This window comes from Melospiza melodia, chromosome 6, assembly GCF_035770615.1.
Source record: "Melospiza melodia melodia isolate bMelMel2 chromosome 6, bMelMel2.pri, whole genome shotgun sequence".
Lineage (NCBI taxonomy): Eukaryota > Metazoa > Chordata > Aves > Passeriformes > Passerellidae > Melospiza > Melospiza melodia.
Genome location: NC_086199.1, coordinates 3,664,102 through 3,685,700, shown reverse-complemented (window position 1 = coordinate 3,685,700; position 21,599 = coordinate 3,664,102). Strand labels below are relative to the sequence as shown.

Here is a 21,599-nt window from a genome sequence, read left to right as displayed (position 1 = left end):
ATGGGACCAAATGAACCACTATGTCCCTTCCAGCTCTCTCCGTTCTGGGATTCTGTGCGTGGTGGGAGCGCTCATCACTGTCCCTGAGTCCCGGTGGCACTGAGGGCTTTGCAGAGCCCTGATCACAGACGTCCCTCAGCCACAGGCGACCCCCGCTGCCATCTTGGCGCCCCCCCGCCCCGCGGGACGCCAAGGGCAAGCCACGCCCCCGCGCCCTCAGAGGCTTCACCTCCCTCACTCCTCCAGCCAATGAGCGGCAAAAATGGGCGGGGAAAATCCCAAAGCAGCCAATGGAAATGAAGAATGACCATGGGGCGACCAATAAGCATCCCGCTCTGGGGTTCCGGCGCTGTCAATCACCTGCCGCACTGAAGCCAATGGGAGCCGGGCATCCGCGCTGGCCAATGAGCGTTGGCGGGTGAGATTTGAAAGCGAGGCGGGGCGGCGCGCGGAGGGGGCTGTGCAGCGCGCGGGGCCGGCGCAGGTAATGGCGGGCCCGGGGGGACCGGGGGTCCCGCGGCGGGGCTTGGGAGCCTGGAGGGGCTTTGAGGGGTCGGAGGGGCCGTGACTCCCCGGCAATGTGCTCCGTAAGGGTCCCGCCGTGGGGCTGGGCTGGCAGCGGTGCTTCTTCGCTGAGTTGCGGTGGGAGCAGCCGGGGGCGCTGGCGCGGATGGGGCTGAGGGGACGGTCCTGGGCTGGCCCCGCACGGCCGGGGCTGGGCTGGGCCCCGGGGCCCGGCTCGGAACCGCTGAGTTCACGTTTTACTCAGTCTCCACCCGCTTGTATTTGTTTTGGTTCAGAGCAAATTTGGGAGAGGGTTTTTAAAGGAGTTTTTGTAGGAAAACAGGTTCAATCCGCCCCTGCTTTTAACCGGTCCGGGAGAAACTACTTTTTTGAAGAAAAGTAGGAAAAAAAAAGTTTATTAAACAATAAAACTCTTCGCTGCTCTAAAAGAGATGACAAACTGAGAAAAGCCCCCTGCCCGGGTTGCAGCTGAGCTCACTCAGTTTTGATCAGTTTGTTCAGTGCTGGCAGTGTCGCAGGCCAGGCCCGGTGGGTGCCGGTGCTCCCCTGCGTGTTCAGTCCAGAGCAGGTTTCCAGAAGTCTAAAGAAAAGGGGAAAAAACTACTACAGTCTGGGGAACTTTCTTGCTTCAGCTAGCTAAAGTAACCAAAAGCAAAAGAGAGCTCGGTCCCGCTGTCTGTCCATCCGCAGACAACACAGTCAGCAGCAGGAATGCAGAGGAGGAGTGCAGAGTATGAAAACAAACTTCACACTATTTCTCTGCCCCCCTTCACTCTCTGGAACACGTCTTAAAAGTGCAAAACTTATTATTCAGCATAAAACAGAACGAGACAATTGGGGATAAAAGCATCATATAGTCAACACAGGACACTGCTTTAAAAATAGCAATACTTGCTCTTCCTGCTCTGTTTTCTTATTGTTCAGCCTAAAATGTTTTCGTGTTCAGGTTGCTCTTTGGTTCTTATTGTTGGTCAAAAGTGTCTGTTTTCCTTTGTTGTTATTTATGGAAATAAATTATCAGTTTTAAGTTTTGGTAGTGTACGTTAGCCAGTCACAAATCCTTTGTCACAAGGATTCTGTGCACAGTCCTTTGTCACAAGGGGTCACAAACCCTCTGTTCCTTTCTTGCTCATGCTCATGTCCTGCTCTGTTTTCTCACTATTCAGCCTAAAAGAGCCCCTAAATGTTTTCATGCTCACATTGCTGTTTTGTACTTCTTATTGGTCAAAACTGTCTCTTTTCCTCTGCTGCTATTTATCCAAATTAATGATCACCTTTAATTTTTGGTACTATATGTTAGCCAGTCACACATCCTTTGTGTAAGCCCTCTGTCCCTTTCTTGCTAAGAGTCTTTACTTGAGTTTATGTCAATTTAAATACCAATTCATCTTCTAGGCTCCTGTTTGGGCAAGATACTCCACGGGAACAGTGACCTGGGAAGAAGAGCAGACAGGTATTTTTGTTTTGAACACATCTTTGGGATGTTGAGCATGACATCCATTTTTAATGAGCCCACAGAAATCACTGGTAACCTTGCTGTTCTCAAAGGGTAAATTTAGGAGCTTTGTCCTGAAAAAGGATGAGTGTAGAGACTAAATTGCAGCTTTGAGGAATATTTATCATCCACTGGGCTCAAAAGGCTGCTGCTTCTAGGACACAGATAGTAGAGATGTATTCCCACTGTTTTCTTTATGGCTTTCTGTAATGCCATGGAATTACTAACAATTCTGTCATGAGTGACTCTGTGATTACTAGCAGGATCAGTTCAAATATGATTATTGGAGATGCTCATTAATTAACCTCCCTTAATCACTTCTATGTAAAGCAGGGCAGATATGACCTATGAACTGCAGTGGAGGTTTTTTGCACTCATCATTAACTGGCCTTTTTAATCAGTTTCTGAAAAGTGGAATGCAAGATGCAGGGTGAAGCCCAAGATATTCACAATTCAGGTGGTGCTGGTGTGGAGCAGCTCTTCCAGGATTGTGTGGAGAACATCCAGCCCCTGATTTGAGTTTTGATTTTTTTATTCCCCTTTAGTCTTTAATTTCCACTGAATGTTTTTCTCTCCTGAAAAAAAAGGAGCACAATGCACTGATTTTGGTTTCTGTCCAAGCAATTTTGGTTTCTGTTCTAAGCAATTCCAGGGGGTTGTGCAGGTGCTGTTGGTGCTGTGCAAGATTCCCCTCCATGAACACTTCCATGGAGTGGGGAGCAGGGAGCTGCCACTGATGGCATCTGAACAGGCTTGAGCTGAATTCCTTCTTCCACCAGCTCAGCTTCTCTCCTTGACTGCTTTTCCCATAAATAAATCCACTTTATTTCTGCATTATTTCTATTTTGCTGCTTTTTTTCTTCTAACATTTGGGTTTTCCAGCTGGGCTGCTGGTTGAGTTTTTGGCTTTTGGTGGCACACAGATGGGGAGGGGATGGACTTTAAGAAATCCTGTATAACCACTGTCAAGGCTTTTCAGTTCACTGAGGTTCCAGAGCATGCTGTCCTGAAATGGAGAGCCTCAGTAAATGACTCAATTGCCAATGAATTAATAACTGTTGGGTGTTTAGTTTTGTTGCAGACATCTTTATGGAAAATCCTTTCCTTAGGATTTTTCCTCCTGAGAAGCTGAAAGGCCTCAGAAACAAAATGTGAACATTGATTATCTGCTGCTGTGGGATGCAACAGGTGCATCTGGGATTGGTCTCATGTGGTTGTTTCTAATTAATGGCCAATCACAGTCAGCTGGCTCAGACTCTCTGTCCTAGACAGAAGCTTTTGTTATGATTATTTCACATTCTATTCTTAGCCAGGCTTCTATTCTTTTAGTATAGTTTTAATATAATATATATCATAAAATAATAAATCAGCCTTCTGAAACATGGAGTCAGATCCTCATCTCTTCCCTCACCCTCAGACCCCTGTGAACACCAGCACACAGTGTAGCTCTGTCACCCTTACTGTAAAAGTTTACTGCTCACTGTGAAGCTGTGTTCTGTAAGTGGTGGGAGATGAGATGTGTCATGGCTGAGGTGGAAAACCCTTGACAAGCCAGGTTTCAGTGGGGGTGCAGGGGATAACAGAATCCCAGAGAGGTTTGGGTAGGAAGGGACATTAAAGCCCATCTTGTTCTCATCCCCTGCCATGGGCAGGGACACCTCCCACTATCCCAGGTACTCCAAACCCCATCCAACCTGGCCTTGGACACCTCCAGGGATGGGGCAGCTACAGCAGCATCTCTGGGCACCCTGTGCCAGGGCCTCACCACCCTCACAAAGAAGAATTTCTTCCCAATATCCCATCTAACCCTGCCCTTGGTCTGTTTACATCCATTCCCCTTGTCCTGTCATTCCAAACCCTCTGCACCTCTCCTGGAGCCCCTTTAGGTACTGTTAGCACAGCAAGTGCAAACCAGCTGACAATTGGCTTAAGGCTTCCTCAAGTTAAAAAAGATGGGAAAAATTCTGCTTGAAATAACCACTCTTTATTGCAGTTACATCCTGGAAACATCCTGGTTCTGATGGCAAAATTCCTTGCTATCAGATAGGTCTAATCTAAATGGAATGTTGCTTCCAAGTATTGTCCTACAGCTCTGTCATTTACTTGCTCATCTCCTTAATGTGGAAAACAGCTGTGGAGAAAGCAGCCCAGCCAATCCCAGCCATGGGGGCAGTGTCCCCTCCTAATTCTGTGCCACACTTGGTGACACTCAACACCCAAACTGGTCCCTGGAATGAACAAAAATCATGAGAAATTGCTGAAAGAGTCATTGCTGAAGTTGTCATTTGAGTTTTTCTGGCCATGTACAGAAATAAAGAATTCAGGGCTTTGCTCATAACATTAACAAAACTGGAAAACAAATCATGACAGTGTTTTGCTTGTTGTGTAAGGTCATCAGGATGGCTGCTACTTCCCAGTTTGCCAGTAGATACAAGAAGGATTTGAGTACAGAAGCCCTCAGGACCAAGCTTGCCCGCAGGAAATCCATCCTCCAGAAGGAGAACAGGCACAAGCTCTTTGAAAAGGGCCGGCAGCTGGGGCTGGCAGATGTCAGTGTTCAGCTCCCCAAGGACAGGGCAATTTCTGAGCTCAAGGAAACCAGGGACTTGTGCTCTCAGGAGAACAGCAATGGGAAGCAGAGTAAGTAAAGAATTGCTATAAGATTGTTTTTTAAGTGTTAAAAATTGTAAGTAGGTTTAGTAGCGTTATCACAGAAACCTAATAACACTCAACATTTCAATTTGACAAAAAAGTTGAAGATTTAAGACCCTATCAGCCTTTCCAAGTGTTAAAATCAAGACAATAAAATCTTAATACAGCTGTACCTTTGTGGTGTGAATGAAGCTTTGCTCTGGTTTGTCTGCAGCAGCTAAAGGAAGAATGCATTTTGTTATTAATATTCAATAGAAGTGCATTTATGATTGCTTTGTCCTTTAAGATGTGAAAAACTCCAATCTAAAATACCATCTAATACACATGTCTGTTATGTAATTAAAGTGTGCTTAGCAATGGGCAATTTTATATTATATATAAAATTATTAATGGATAAATGCATTATATGATTGCATTTTGAAAATAGCTAGTTTTGGACAACTTCTTTTCCTCCCAGAAAACAGAGCCTGCATATATGCTGAATTCTGCCCCCTGGCTCTCCTGGATGCTTGTGGTCTAAGAAATTAAGTTAATATTTCAAAATGTTAACAAGTTATTGGAGGATAGTAACAGGAGTTCAGTCTGTATGTAATATTATCAAATAGGAAATTTAATAAGTTTGTCTTGATTATCTTTAATAAATTTCAACTTTAAGTGGATATTAATTTTTCAGGTAGACATAATTCAAATTTTGCAACATCTTAAAGTTTTATTCTTTCATGTAACTTCTGCCTCATTTATTCTCATTTATTGGTATCTAAAGCTGAGTTTTCAATGACGTTGCAAGTGTTTGAATAGAGAAACTGGTACAAATAAACCAAATAAGAAGATGAGGTGTTAATTTTCATACCAGTAACCTTGCAAGCCTGTGAAATGGGAGTGAGTTTCTAGTAATCCTCAGGTGGATATTTGGGGAAATTCTATTTGTAAGCTGAAATTTACCATTGAATTCCCTTTTAGTGGGAAGGGTTAAAACTCGTCAGAGATTCCAGTCAGTTCCTCTTCTACCTTGGCAAAGTTTCTTGGAAATTTCTGACTTCTTGTTGGCTCCAAAACCATCTTCATGATTTCCTAACCCATCTTTGCTGCGTGTGTGCTGCAGGGGCAGCCCCCAGTGCAGGCTCCAGGAGGATGAACGAGCGCAGGGAGATGCTGCAGCGCTACAAGGAGGAGAAGGAGCTTCGCAAACTGCAGGAGCAGAGGGAGAGAGCCAAGAAAGGGGTGTTCAAGGTTGGCCTCTACAGACCAGCTGCACCTGGCTTCCTTGCTGCTGAGGAGCCTGCAGTGGCAAAGCCAAGAGAGAAGGTAACAATGAGAAAATATTTCATATCTCAATTAATTGCTTCTGTGTATGCCGTTTAAATTGGTGTTTTTGTACAAGATGTGTGTGTTATTTCAAATAAACTGCTTATTTTGCAAATGCTTTATTAATGTTATGATCAGGGAGTAATTTGGCTCATTCTCTTTTCTAAACAAAGCTGGAAATAGTACTAATGATATGTGGATTTTTGTATTTGTGATTAAGTTCAGTTCAAAAATTGGAATGATTCATCCACAAATGAAAGAGCTGTGTTATTTTAGAACCAGTAACTTGTTCATATTTAGTCAAAGCTTTCACACTTGATGCATTTTGCACAGACATGTTGTTTTTCACATTTATGCTTCTTGCTCAGTCTCAGTGACAAAGGGAAAAAGGAGTTAATAAACTCTCATTTCCTTGGGGATGTTTTCAGGCAGCTCCTGCTTTCTCTGGAAGGATTACTCGGTCAAAAGCCAAGCTCCAAGAAGGAAAAACCATGATACCAACTGCACCTAAGTCCTCTACGGTTTGTTTTTTATGTATCTATAACTCCAGTGAATAAATTTAGAGAAAGGGATGAAATTTCAGACTCAGGGTAGTATCTTTACAAGTTTGATTAGATCAGAACAAGCAGAAAAGAGCACAGGTTTTTCAGGTTATTTAAACTGTTTCTTAAATCTTTTTCTGACAGTGCATTAACTAGTTAGATAATGCACAATAACATATCCCTAAACCAATCTATTTTAAGTTATTCCTAATGTCTCTCTACTTTTTAAAGCCTCCTGTGCCAAATTATTTAACTTTTTTCTTTACTGTAATCTAGGGTAGATAGATGAGGAAAGAAATTGGGCTGCTGATTTTCTGGAAATCTGATACTTCACAAAAAACTTGTTTTTTTTTCTCCTAGGTCAGTGCCCATGGGCAGAGTGTACACTCTACACAGGCAGGACATAAACAGATGAGTGCAGCCAAAGTGGCTGAAAAGGAGAAAGGTATGGAAATACAGCTGAACCTGAAAGTTGGGTATTTTTGGGGAGAAAGACCCACAGCACATTTTTGGGTGTAGGAAGGAAGGAGGAGGTTTTAAGATGGCCATTTCTACCAAGGGCAGCAGCTGGTGAATTATCAAGTGTGTGGCTCCAGGGCTCACAGGAGCTTGTTGCCTCCATAGGCTGGGGAAATGCAATGCAGGGTCCTGACAGTCCTGGTTGCTGATTATTGCCCCTGGGAGAGGGAAAAGAAACAGGTCAGTAGGCAAATGACACAACTGCCAGATGTCTCAGCTCCTGGAGCTGACAGAGGTTTGCCTCAGGAAGAATATCACAGGTAGTGTCTCATTCTGTGCCACAATTACAGGTATTTCTTAAGAAAACAGCAGTTAAAAATAAACAACCTGTGCCACCTTTAAGAGATTTGAATGCCTTGGATCAGAAACTCTTCTTCATAGCTCAGTGAGATCCTTAAGTGGATACAACCAAGTCATGTGGAATGTTGATGTTCATGCAAGATATTCAGTAATTCAGAGTGAAATGACTTTCACATCATTAATCTAATCAAGTCAGCAAGCTGCAGACCTTTAATTTCAGTAGTGCCCTTGGTGAATACTGAAAAGATGTATTATTAGTATTTGATACAAGAATTAAAATGTTTAATTCTTGCAAAATGGTCATCCATTGATTATTTCTTTCTAAAATTGATTATTTCTTTCCAAAATTGATTATTTCTTTTGTACTGAATCAAGGATATGCATTATATGTACTTAAACTTCCCTGCCCATGGCAGGGAGGTTGGAATGAGGTGATCCTTAAGGTCCCTTCCAACCCAAACCATTCTGTGATTCTTTGAAACACCAATATAAAAATGTTTGGGAAGTGAATGTTTGATAAATCCAATGTTGTAGTTATTTACCCAGTGATTTTTTTCCCCCAGCTTTTCATTCTAGAATCACAGCTTGACAATAAAGACAGGAATAGCATGAACAGTTACCAAGTGGGGATTTTAGACAGGCAGGGAATGGAATAAAGAGCTCCCATGAAATTTGTCTGTGCAGGAAAGTGCTGTCATTTTAAAAGCCTGTTAGAAACAGTGCTAAAATACAAAGATGAAAATGATGATGATGATGGGTGATACAGTGCATGAACTTGTCATGTTTTATAAAATATTTCAGAGCAAATTAGTCTTAAGAGTACTTTGTTAGATTGCATTAAATTCTAACCTTGGAAATCTTTCATATAATGGCCAGGGCATCACTTTGTTACACCAATGGTTTGCTTTAGCTTCCAGCTGTGCCAATAACCATGGCAAAGATATTAATCTAAAAAACTTCATCTGTAAAACAGGGAGGGCCTTGACTCTGCTTGCAGGGAGCTGTGGGGAGCATTCCTTATTAATGTTGTTATAAAGGAGTAATTATTAATGTTATGATAAAGGAGTTTGTGCATGGCATCAACCACACAGATGGAGCTGTGCAGGAAAAGCACCTCCAGTCAGGATCCCTCAGTGCATTGCCTGCATGCCAGGGCCTGGCTGTGCCCTGAACTGACCCAGCCCTGCTCATCCTGACAAACCCATGCAACTGATAACTGCTGGTGCATTCCTGATTGCTATAAAATGGAAACTTTGTTGTTACTTGAGTGCAGCTCCTCATTAAACTTGGAATCTCTGGGTTAATCTCTCTTGCAGTGTTGCAGCCTGCAGCCCAGCCAGCCCCAAGTGTGAGAGTCACCAGAGCAGCTGCTGCTGCAGCCAGGCAGGTGCTGAAACCAACTGCTGCTGCTGGTAAGTGAGGCAGAGCTGGGAAGCTCAGCTGTACCTTAGACTGCATTTAAATCTTGCCAAGTTATCATCTAAGAAAAGGCCTGAGTGCTGCATCACCCACACTCTTGTCTGGAGCTCTACATCAACATGTTGAAACCAGCACTTCCCACAAAGCCCATCAGTGTGGAGCATCCATGTCCACATGGTAATTACAAACTCAGAGAACAAAGCCAGCACTGGTACAGATTGGCACTTTGGCTGTTTATGGCCATAAAATTATTAAATGTGTGAGCAGGAGCATCTCTGGAAGAGATGAGAGCCTTTGTTCTTCAGGTGAGAAATTTCTCTCTGTCTGGGTTTGCCTGTTTACTGGAATTCAGTTCACCAACAGAATTCCTAAGCCATATTGAAATTAAAAATCTAAACTCAAATTGGCTTGACACTCTCTCTCCAACCTTTTAGGAAATAAGGTGACTTTTATTTTTACTATATGGCAAGATGTAAAGATTGATGGCTTAATGAGTTTGTTTTCTTTGTGATACATCTGTTACTACACTGTTAAATCCTAGGCCAGGCTTTCTTTTGAATGAACTTTTGCAATGCTATTTCTTCCCTGTAGCCACCTCCCACCCAAGAAATAAAGCAGTCTATCCCTATCTTTAGCAACTGGATTTTTATGGCAGTGTTTTGGTGAAAGATTACATGAATCAGCTGCCTTTTTGACCTCTGGGAGTGTCTCTTTTTGTAGGTAACCAGTCACAGAGAAAGGCAGCAAACACAACAGGAAAGCAGAAGAAAGCAGTAAAACCTGAACCCATAAAGGTAGGTCATGTAATAGTTGAAATGGAAAAGCAGTAAAACTCATTTAAGAGCCAATAACTGTGTCATTGTAGCTGAAGTGCTCAAACATAAAAGCAGTAATTTCAGTAATAAGCTCGAATTTGGGAAGGACTTGTATGTATTTATACTGCCATATTTTAAAAATTAAGATCAAATTTAGTGCTCATGTAGAATCTCAGATTGCTGTGACTTACAAGAGACCCACAAGGATCATCCCATTCCAACTCCTGGCCCCTCACAGGACAACCCCAAGAACCCCACCATGGATATGGGCATGGCTGATGAATGATCTGATTACTAATCAGGATCTGGACAATGATTTAAAATAGACAAGAAGTTCTTGCATGACATATCTGATGTTTTAACTAGTCAAAAAAATAAAATTGCTTTGCTGGTTTGATCAAGCAGCTGTAAATTTTTGAAGTGTATTCTGAATGGATCCTTTTCCTGCTCAGGTAACAGTATGAGACTCTAGAAGCTGAGAAATAAACACATTTTAAAATTTAGGGTTTTAATAAAAACCTAAATTTTAGGTTTTGAACCAAAAAATAAGGCTGGAAATGCTGTTCCCTGCAAAGTAGAACACTATTCTCTGCATGATTTACAGCTCAAGGCAATCATTGTGGTTCTTGGTGTCATCACTTCCAGAATTTTTTATGCATTTCTGTGCAACAGCTATCCATGATTTTTTCCTTCTTTTGCTACACTCTTCCCTCTCACACCTCCCATCTCCACCTTGTTCCTGTAACTGAGCTGTGCTCTAGAGTGTTTGAGATTGTGCAGCCACACCCAAACAGGAGGTGAGAGCACTTTTCTCTGCCTTGGACAAGCACCTCTCCACAGGCAGAGTCCCTGCCAGTTGCTAACCACAGGCAGCTCATTGGAAATGTTGGCTAAAAGCAAAATTCAAGGTTTACATTCCTAGCAGAGGTGACTGAAGTACAACAAGACTTTCAGTGGGTTGAAGATGCATATTTTCTTGAGAAACACCCAAAGTTTTTCTGGCTGGCTTGAGCTAACAATCTCAATTGGGTAGCTCAGAAATGTGTTCTGTGTGACTATCTGGTCACTCAGCTCATAAGAATGTGAATTATTGTTTAATTTTTTTTTCCTCTTTTAAAGACATTCTGTGGTGCTAACTGCACTTGGGTTGCATTCCTCAGCTATCAGCCTATTCCAGTTTGTTTTTCAGTCTTTGGATTGGAGTATGTGCATAAACTATGGTTATTCAACAGTGCCAGTTGGATTTGGAGCCAGTAATTCTGCTCTTGAGGGTTTTATCACCTTAAAGCTTTTATTTCTAGCAGAGGGAGCAAGCATTTGTCAATTTTAATTATTGTTTTGGTTGGTAAGGTGTTCTGCTTTAGCCCCTGGAGTGGATTGTTGCATAGTGAAGTGTTACTTCTGTCTCTAGAATTATTTGCAGGTGTCAGAAAATGGTTGGACTTGTTGGTAACTCATCACTTGTGTCCAGATGTGCTGGTTGAGGAGCTGATTTACCTTAAGCTGTTCCCTTCCTGGTGGCTGTCAGACACTCCTGTTATAATTCAGCCCATGCCTATTGCAAACACATGATTTGATGATTTGTCTATCTATGCTGTTACAGATAATTTCTTCTGAACATGAAGTGGAGACGAATGCTGGAGTGGAACCAGAACTGAAAAGTTCTGCTGCTGATTCCAAGCACTCAATGCCAGTAGAACTTCAGCAAGAACAAACCTCAGTGGAAAACACCAATTTTTCTCCAAGGAGACCCAGAACACGCTCCTTTGCTCCTCAAAACTTTGTGTTTCAGCCTCTGAGTGGATTGGCAACCTACACTGTGACACCCATGTCTCCTTCAAGGGCAAATGCTTTTTTGACACCCAGTGCTGTCTGGAATTTTTCAAAATCTCCAATGTAAGAGTCTTCCTTCTAATAGGGCCTAAAATGCAAGTGAATCTCTGTGGGGATACCAAAAATCATTTTTCTGTAGAAAAAGATTCACTCTTTAACAAAGTGTTGTGGTGTTGTAACACCTGATCTTTATGGTTTCTATCATTGTTTAAATATGGACTTAACACAACAGCAGAAATGGGTGAATTTATATGGATATAATAATGGATATGGATATAATCCATATAATATAACAGATAGGGATATAATCCATTATTCTGTCCATGCTTGAGTAGCAGCTGTCAAAGACTCTGCCCTGTATCCATCTGCACTGATTTATTTATTTATTTAGTGTTCTGTGGAGGTTTGCCTTCTAAACTCTGCATTTCTGTGAAATTCGCCCATATTTGATGTCACTTTCTCACTGTGTCTTAACTAAATGTACTTTTGTTTGTTTCCAGCAAAATATTTGAAAAATCCAGTGAAACTAAAGCACAAAAGTCTAATTTAAAAAGTCAGCCTTCACCTTCTGTTAAAGGCATTCAAGAACAGCAAATGAGCACAAGTTTGGAAGGAGGAGGTAGGAAGTTCACATTTAGTTTATGCTGATGCTTTTAATTATCACCAGATTGTGAACAAATTCCTTTCATACTTTTCAGCAGGTGAATCAGATGAGAGAACTTCCACTCAGAGATCAAACAGCACAACTCCTGTCTCAACAGCACTTGCAGTGAAGTCAGATGATACAAGAGAGCAGGAGCATGATGTGCCCTATTTCAGGTTTGGCTTCACTTGTTTCATTTCCCTGATGTCCATTTGAAAATTCTTAATAAGAAAAATGAGACTTCTTCTAAAGATCAGCTTAATTTAATGCTGACTGGTGTCTGTCAGCTCTTACCTGAGTAGGCAGATATTCCTGCATTCTTTTTTATACCTTAAGGTACAAAAGGTACCTTTTGTACCTGTTTGCCTTGCACCTAAGTGCAAGGAAAGTAAAATTCTGGAGACTAACACCTTGTCCTAAGGATCATGAGCTTGAAAGCAGTAGAAAAAAAATTGCACCTCAGCCACTCAGCAAAATAAAACAATCCAATCTTCAGCTCAGAGGCTGTGGGTTCTCTGAGAGCAAAAGGATATTATCATTAACAGGCACCACAAGTCAGGAAATTCTCCAAATCCTTATTTTTTCTCTATCCTTGTATTTTCAGAAACATTCTTCGGGCTGAGACAGAGAGGCTGCTGTCCCAGTGCCTGCAGTGGGAAGGAAACCTTGAGCTGGACGTCCCAGAGGATGGTAAGAGTGAGCTGCAATGGGACAGAGAGAAGGACATGTATGTGCTGTTTGCAAAATAGCAAAAAATAATCTGCAAAGCTGTGCTAGAGAAAGTTTAGAGTTGGATCTGCCTCAAGATACAAAATCTCCTATTCCTAAAATTTGTGTAGCACTTGCAGTGATGGTGATTGATAAAGTGAACAAAGTGCACATCAAAATAGTTGTTCTATTGCCAGTCAGTATTTAAATGTAGGAACTTTAACCAAGCTGGTTTTTAAAAATAAGATTAGTTTTTAATGTGGAATATGTGCCCTTATCTGGGAAAATACAGATGACTCCAGCAATGCTTATCTTTAACACTTGAGAGAGAATTTTTTTTTTTTTTTTTTTTTTTTTTTTTTGTAAGAAGCAACTTCAGAGCATTTAATTGGGCAGGAAAGCTCCATCTGAATTGAATTGCAGGTTTGCAATAGGTGGGACAACAAATTCCAGGCTCCTCAAACACTTATTTATCCAAGATATCCTGTGTTTTTCTTCTTCTTGCTGCCAGCTAAAGACCTGATTCGCTCCACAGTTGGTCAGACAAGGCTGCTCATAGGAGAAAGGTTCAAACAGTTTGAAGGACTGGTTGATAATTGTGAATTTAAACGAGGTGAAAAAGAAACAACATGTACAGACCTGGATGGATTTTGGGATATGGTTAATTTTCAGGTATGTACTTGCATGTTAACTTAGTAGGATAAAATTGATGGAGTTATTTATGAATCAAGTATTGATTTTTTTTTTAATATTCAGATTGTATTTTTTATCTTTAATGTAAAAAATGCAGGTTCTTGTTTTAACACTTGGTGACAGTGAATTGTTCCAGTTGGGATACTATGAGCTATAATTCATTTACCAGTTCTGTGTTGTTTTTGGGCTGTGTGCCTTGTCTGTCTCTGGAATAATTATGTTGGGCCAAATTTTATTCTGTTTTGGAGTGAGGATACAGTCACAATGTCTACCTCCCAGTTTTTGGAGAATTCCTGAAGCTCACCTGAAAAGTAGGGGTCCCGTTCTTCAGTATGAGAATAATGCAGAAATTACAATAACTCTATTTAGGGCTCAGCTTAGGTGGTAGAAAACCTTAATCTCTTTTCCTCTGTTGATGCTTTCTTTAGTTTCACAATGAAATATAATCTGAATTACCAAAAGAGCTCTCAACAAAGGAGTTTGTAAGTAATTAAATTAAATGCAGAGATGGACTTGTTATGGTCCTAGTCACAGGTTTTGGTCCTAGTCACAGATTTTGACTTCTTTGCAGAAAGTATAAAAGTTTGATCTGCTTCTTCAGAAGTATTTGAGAGCTGTTTCCTGCAGGATGGAAGACTGTGCTTGTTTGAATAAAGGTTATTTTACAGTGTATTCTTTTGCTTTCCTTAAATGTGACCAACAGATTGAAGATGTGAATAAAAAATTTGATAATCTGGTGAAGCTCCAAGGCAATGACTGGCAGCCACTTGATGTCCCAAGCAAAGCAGTTGTCAAGGTATGAATAGCCCCTAAAGCACATCTTGCATGGCTTCTTTAGATAGATTGAATATTGAGTGAAATTCCTCTCAGGGATTTTCTCCCTTCTCCCTCACCTCTCTTGTATTATTTGGTGGGTTTAGTCCCAGTTGCCTCTTTTGGCTGCTAAGATTAGAACTAAGAATTAACAATGTATTTTTGGAGTCATCGGATTCTATGCTAGTAAGACAAAGCTCTTAAATTTAGGATGTAAACTTACTCTTCAGATGTAAAACAATTTATCTGTAAAACAATTTAGCTGGGCCACTGACATAACTGGGAAGTAAACCACCCAGGAATTTGGGAGTGAGTGCCAGTTTGGAGCAGGGAGTGCTCCATTGTAATGGTGTCCCTTTAAGCCAGCACCATGGGTGGCTTTAAACTGCTGCTGCTCTAAGCACAAATGGATCTGACACTCTCCAAAATAAGTTAGTGCTGATTGCAAAATAAGCTGTAATGCGAGTTGTTTTATCTCCTCTTTGGTTTGAAATATAGGATTGCTTCTGAATATAAATTGTATTTGCATTGCCTAAACTCTTAAGTTCCTTGAGACTGCTTAACTAATTATAAAATTGAGGTGAAGATGGATAAGAAATTCCAGGCATGGGAAAACAGAGGGAATGTGGTCTGTGGGAGCTGCCCATAAATGCCAGAACTCTTCAGGTGGTACAAAACAAAACTTCCCTTGGAAAACTGAATGCCAAGAGAGGCTTCCCTGACTGCCTGGAGTCTGTCCTGTGGTTACTCTGTGTCCCTGCCACTAGGAGTCCCTGCATCCCAGTGCTTCCAAAATCTTACTGAATTTATCAGGAAAAAAGTTACATTGAGGATTTTTGAACTGCAGATTCATTTGAAAAAAAAATTATTGATGCTGTTAAGGTAACTCTGTGATGTCAGCTGGATGGCAGCCCAAGAAGTGCTGGGGATGGGCAGAGGCCTTGATGCATAAAATTGTAGAATTGTTGAGGTTGGAAAAGTCACCAAATTTAACCATTCCCCCAGCACTGGCAATGCCACCACCACTGTCCCCAAGTGCCACATCTCATGGCTTTTAAACCCCTCCAGGGATGGGGACTCCACCCTTCTCTGGGCAGCTGTGCCAGGGCTGGACAACCCTTCCAGTGAAAATACTTCTCCTGATATCCAATCCAAACCTCCTGTGGTACAAATTCATCCAATTGCTCTGCTCCTGTCCCTGGGAGCAGAGCCTGAATCCCCCTGGCTGTGCCCTCCTGGCAGGAGCTGTGCAGAGCCACAAGGTCCCCTCTGAGCCTCCTTTTGCTCCTTGCTGTGTCTGTGGCAGCAGCCCCTGTGCAGAGGCTCATGTGCAGTTGCTGCTGTGCACAATTGCAGGTGTGAGCCAGGTTTCTGTCCTTGCAGAAGAAGGCAGTGCCAGGTGCAGTGCCCAAGGCCAAGCTGGAAGCTGCTGCCAGAGCTGCTGCCCGGAGCCGCCTGGCCTCTGTCAAAGCAGCCATGAGGGACAGGATGAAGCAGGGGGGAGATGCTGAGAAGCTGCCAGAGACAGAAAAAGTGGTTTTTGAAGCAGGATTTTTCAGGATTGAAAGCCCTGTGAAAAACTTTTCAGGTAGGTGAAGATTAATTGTGATTTTTGTGATCTGAAAGTACCTGAGGGTTGAATCCATTTCACTGGGGAGAGGTGTCGCAGACATTTTTTCATAGAAATCCTTTCTTTGGGACTTGTTCATCTTCTGGGAAGCTGAGGCCCCAGAAAGAGAATGTAAACAATGATTATCAGCTGCTGTGGAATGCAATAGGATGCACCTGTGATTTGTTCATGTTCCATGTGTACAATTAAGGGCCAATCACATGGCAAGCTCTCTGGAACACAGGGACAGAGAACTCTCTTGTTTTTAGATTCTTTTCTATACTATTCTTAGGTTAGCAGCCTCTGCAACTTCTCTCCTTATTCTTTTTAGTATAGTTATAATGTATTATAGATCATATATCAATAAATCCAGCCTTCTGATCATGAAACAAGATTCTCATCCTTCTCTCACCCTGGAGACCTCATCAGGTCACTGTAATAGAGAGGAATTGTGCTGTTTGTTCTGGCTACAACTCCAGGACTGGACACACTGTTTCACCCAGTGCCTGATTACATCAGGGCTCCAAAGTGAACTGGGGTACATGAATGTGCTGATTTGAGTGGTTATGGCAGCATGAAATCCCTGCTTAGGCAGAGCTGAAATAGCTGGTTCATGTTTTCCCAGCATAAATTTAATAATGAAATTCTAATCTGAGCATGCCCAGATTCAGCTGATGAACCTCTTCAGCAAAGTCAATGCCAGCTCACATGCTCTAATTGCAGGACAGGAATTGGGATTTTTATTTTTTAATTAAACCTCTTGCAGTGCTGTCCTCAAAGCTGCAAATAAAGTCCACTCATAATCTGTGCTCATGGTTAACAAGATTGTAACATAATCCAGTTTGCTGTAAAAGCTGTTTAATAGTTCAGGTTTTTTAACAGGAGCTCAAAATATAACTTCATTTCCAGCATTATATCTTATTGACACCTATATGCAGCCAGTATTTCCAGTACTTCTGTTTCTCTCAGATTTCTAGTACATAATTTGATTTTAAATTCCCTTTTTTGGGTGCAGATCTCTCTTCTCATGACAAAACTAACAATTTTTTTCATGTGCCCTTTTCTAAGTAGGGGGGAACTTCTGAAAAGCTTTGAGCAACACTGGATTTAAGCCACCTCCAGCAGAGACTCTGTTCTAAGCATCAGTTCTGAATCTGTGTCTTTTAAACTCTATTAAAATGGCCTGATTTGAGAGATGGAAGTTAATAATTTCAATTTCTCTTTGCAAGTGTATGTAAGATTTCCATCTAATATTTGTATAAGATGATTCAGCAAGCAAAAAACAATTGTGTCTCTGGTTAGAATTGTAATGTGATCATTTCAGTTTTTGGAAACTGCTGTAGGAATGAAATATGTATGAAATATTTATACATTTTCCAGGTTTGCTTCCAAGGACCCCTGGGAAACGGGCAAATCAAAGATCATCCATCAGATCTCTGCTTTCTTCTCCTCTCTGTAAGCCTGAGGATGCACCTGCAAAACAAACCCCATCAGCCCTCAACCTCCACCCAGCCCAGAGTCTGAAAATGGACCAACTTCCCACTGAACAAACTCCCCCCCTGGATAAACTCCCTGAAAGTCTTGAACAAAGGTAGGAATGTTAAAGCAGCTTTTAATTAACCTTGTACAAATCATTTTAGAGCTGGAACTGAGAGACATGATGTTAAAACCCATCAAATGTTACCTTTCCATTTGGCAGTGATAAAGTTTGCAAAGTGCTTGTGACTTTTCCTTTCCTTAAGCAAATATTAAAGAGCTTTGCCCAAATGTAATTTTGCTGCTGGGGTAGAAGTTTGTTTGCCCAGGAAATTTGAGTTTGATGTAGCTCAGCAGTGCCAACCAAGGCAGCAAAACTGCAGAACAAATTGTAACATTAGTTGGACAAGTCAGAAGGTGATTGATGAAGATGATTGAGAAGGATGAAAATGTTTTGGTTTCCCTTCCAGCATTTCTGTGGCTGCAGAAGAAACGTGTCTGGCTGCTGGCACAGCATTGGGAAATAAGGTAAGTCATGCATTGTTCATGGATGTGCTTTAAATACTCTGGTTTTACTAGCAAAGGAAAAATTCTTTTGATTACCCCTTGGATTTCTGATCAAATCCTCACTTAGAAATCTTGTGTATTTCTCAGGGCAGTGCTTTTTACCTCTGGGTGGGCAAAGCTGGGGACTGCTGCAGTTTGGGGACCTTGTCTTGCTCTTCAGAGCTGTGTCCTGGCTGCTCCAGGGGGACACTTGTCACTTGGACAAGCAATGTTCACCACCTCCTGCTTTCTGGTGGGGATTTTTAAAATGCATTTAAAGTGTAATAATGCATTATGTAATATAAGTAGTACAATAATAATGTAATATAATAATGCATTAAATGTATTTATGGACCCTGACTAAAAGCAACAGCACTCAGAGCATCCTCCACAGCAGAGCATTGGGCTCTTAATCTCCTTAATTAGTTAAAAGAGCTAATCCAAGTGTCAAAAATTCATATCCTGAAATGTCTGAAGCCTTGGTGACATTGTTTGTGTTTGAGTAGCCTTAAAAGAGCAGGAATGTGGCCTCTAATTCAGGTGATGCTGTGCTACCAGGGAAGGTTGGTGCTTTGGAGTCAATCATCCTTTAGTAACTTTCATTGGAAATGGAGTCTTTAAATTTTATTTGTCACTGCTTGGATCTGTGCATGACTGCAGCACTCATTTCCCCTCCCATCCCCCTACATATAATTTTTTTTTTTTTAATCCTGATTACTAATTTTTTCTTATGGCTTTTACTACATCCTTTCTCTATTAAAATGAGTGTTGGTGATTTTCCTCTCTGGGGAAACCTTTCAGTGCTGCTCATGGGTTTTTCTGGAGGAAAAGTCACCAGATAACACTTGAAGTTCAAAACCTTCTTTCCTGTGGAAGAACTTCCCTTATCCTGTCAGAGGGATTTTTAGGCTTTAAAGGGTTTTTGGGATTTGAGTCACAGCCTTCACCCTGAGCCTGGGCCTGCCTGTGCCTTGCTCAGTGCTGGAGTTAAATCTTTCCTGAACTGCCCATAAAATCTGTGGGAGAGATGTGTGGACTTGGTCTGACATAACAAGGACATGGCTGGGAACAGAGAAAATCCCTGTTTTTCAGGTCCTGGGAGATTGTAGCAGTGAATCAAAAGCAGTGGATGGCATGGAAGAGATGGAACTGTCTGCTGCAGAGCAGGGCCAGGACATCACCATGTGCAGCCCAGAGAAGGAGACAAACCCTGCTCAGCCTGGAGAGCCACAGATCCATCAGCCAGGTGCTTCTCTCAGAGCTGCAGGGGTGCCATTGCTGGGGCCTTCTGTTATCCTAAACATTTATAATAATCTGAATGTTACTCTTTGAAATCAGATTGATTTGTGGGTGCTGTTAGAAAAACCTCCCTTAGCTGATGTGACTTAAACACAAGTTGCACATGAGCAAACAGTGCCCCTGGATTTCTCTGTACAGTTTCTGAGGGATATGTGAAAGAGAAAGCCGATATAAAGAAATAAATACATTTTAGAGTTTGGATTTCTTCTTTTAATAAATACAGAAAGCAATACTGTGTTTTCAGCTTTGGCAGCATCAGACTAACTTTTTTTTTTTTTTTTAATTATATACTTATTTTTCAGATGTTTCCTGCAGTGATTTGACACTCATTGACAGAAATCCTTTTGATATGGTAAGTTGACCTTCAAGTTTATTTGACTAAGGCAAGCTGCATGTTGCAGGACTGTTCACCTTTGCTGCAGACTCAGTTGCTGCACAGAGAAAATTAAACTCTTAAAGATGTTATCAAGCCAATTGCTGTAACTTTAAATACAAACCACATTCCAGCTGTCTCCTTGCTGGGCTCACACTGGTGTTCCTTACTGCACATAAAGAGTGTAGGATGAATCAAGACATTTGTAGCAGGACCATGTCTGATTCTTGTCAGATTGAGCCTTTAAATTGTGTTTCTTACAAACTTCCTTGTAGATATTCATTAACAGCCTTTTTTTTCTTCCTGGAATTTTTTTAAGTCTACCCCAAATCTTTTTTAATCACCTCAGCATTTAGAGCTGGAAGTAACATTCAGCAGGGAAAAGCAGATGTGCAAAAGCTTTCACATTTAATACAATTAGGGTGTAGGTTTTCTTGTGAAAAACCCTCTTTAAAATACAGATTACTGACTTGAGCAAGGAGTGTTTTTCTTCAGCACAGACCATGTGTAATCACTTTTTATTTTATGCCTGGGAAATAAGCTTGTAAAACTGCTTTTGGGGAAAATCAGAGTCCTTTAGTGCTCTGTGGTTTAAGTGTTCCTCCAGCCCTGACTCCACTCTGCTCCTCCCACAGCCAGTGCTGGATGCTCAGCTCCCCTTCACTCCAGTCAAGACCAAAGCCCAGAAGTTTGCAGCAGCTGAAGTCTTCAGTGACCTCATCGTGTTTTCTCCCATTGGTCCCTCTGGGGATCAATGAAAAGTGACTTTTATGCAAAATATGTAAATTCTATGAAGAGGAAGCCCACAGAGGGTGTCTGGAACACAATCTGCTACCCTGGAATGTGTTGAGAGAGGAAGAGTGGCCATGGTAGTGGATCTGATAAAGGGTTTGTATCATTTGATGGTGCAGCTGTGGGGCACCAAGCTCTGCTGTGCATCAGTAGTGGGCTGTGTTCTGGTGATCCCTGCTGTGTCCTCTGGCTGTAAATTCTCACTGCAACCTGAAGCATTTTTATGTTGGTATCATTTAATGTATCTCCTGTCTCCTGCAGGTTGTAAAACTGTTACCTTTGAGCTTTTCTACCCTGGTATGACCTCATTGCTTGTTGTTATTACAAGGTGCCCACCCCACCAGCTGTGCCCGTGCCCTGTATCTGCTGGGATGGCACCTTTGGGGTGACAGCCAGCCTGTTCCCTCCCCAGAGCACTCTGCCATGCTCTGGGGGTGCCTGTGCACCCCCAGGCTGCAGTGTCTGCTGTGTTCACACCTGCCTCAGCTCTGGCTCTGGCAGGGCTGCGTGCATGCAGTTCTTCCCTGGGAAAGTTTTCCTGCTGTGTAAGAACCAGTGGATTTGTAATGTGAGAAACTAACTCAGAACAAGGATTTCTAAGTCAGATAATACCTTTTCCTGGTGATGTATTGAAATAGGCATTGATATTATTTCCTTTAAGGATGCAGTTTTGTATTCAGTATCATAATAGACCCATGTTTTCTACTTGTTTTTGACATGTTTATGCTCAGTCTCTTCTCTCATCTTGTTCGTTGTGCATTCCCCATCCAGACTGTAACATATTTGTGCATAAGCAACATGCCAGTTCTGTAGACTGTGGATTTGAGGAGAAGCATTACAGCACCACCACTTGTTATATTTTTAACAAATACCTCACTGGGCTTCTTGTCCCAGTGAGACCTGAGTGTAACACACACATCCTTCCACCAGCCTTGATCCCAAACCAAGCTGAGATTTCAGTCCCTCAGCAGAAAGTGGCTGCCACTGCCAGGGGTTAAGTTTTAACCTGGAAGCTGTGTACTGATTACACTGAATAAAGAGGAAGCTGATGTGTGCTGGAATCCATTTTCTTCATTTCTAACTCCAGTTCTAGGGATCTTTTTAATCACTTTCCTGCTGAGGAATGGTTTGGGTTGGGAGGGAACTCAATGCCCATTGAATTCCAGCCCCAGCCATGGGCAGGGACATTCCACAGACCAGGGTGCTCCAAGCCCCATCCAGCCTGGTCTGGAACACTTCCAG

At 41.9% G+C, this 21,599-nt stretch overlaps 1 protein-coding gene across 1 annotated transcript; it reads left to right on the top strand.

The window, feature by feature from the left end:
* The first annotated feature begins 1,918 nt into the window (after positions 1–1,918).
* Positions 1,919–21,418, top strand: DLGAP5 (DLG associated protein 5). The gene is made up of 19 exons (XM_063159666.1): positions 1,919–1,978; positions 4,411–4,660; positions 5,775–5,977; positions 6,406–6,498; positions 6,880–6,964; positions 8,655–8,750; positions 9,478–9,551; positions 11,176–11,468; positions 11,906–12,024; positions 12,104–12,224; positions 12,653–12,738; positions 13,268–13,428; positions 14,153–14,245; positions 15,646–15,850; positions 17,252–17,462; positions 17,818–17,875; positions 18,986–19,139; positions 19,495–19,544; positions 20,201–21,418. The coding sequence occupies exons 2-19, from the start codon at positions 4,420–4,422 to the stop codon at positions 20,321–20,323; spliced, it is 2,466 nt and encodes an 821-aa protein (XP_063015736.1). The 5' UTR covers positions 1,919–1,978; positions 4,411–4,419; the 3' UTR covers positions 20,324–21,418.
* Positions 21,419–21,599: the final 181 nt, after the last annotated feature.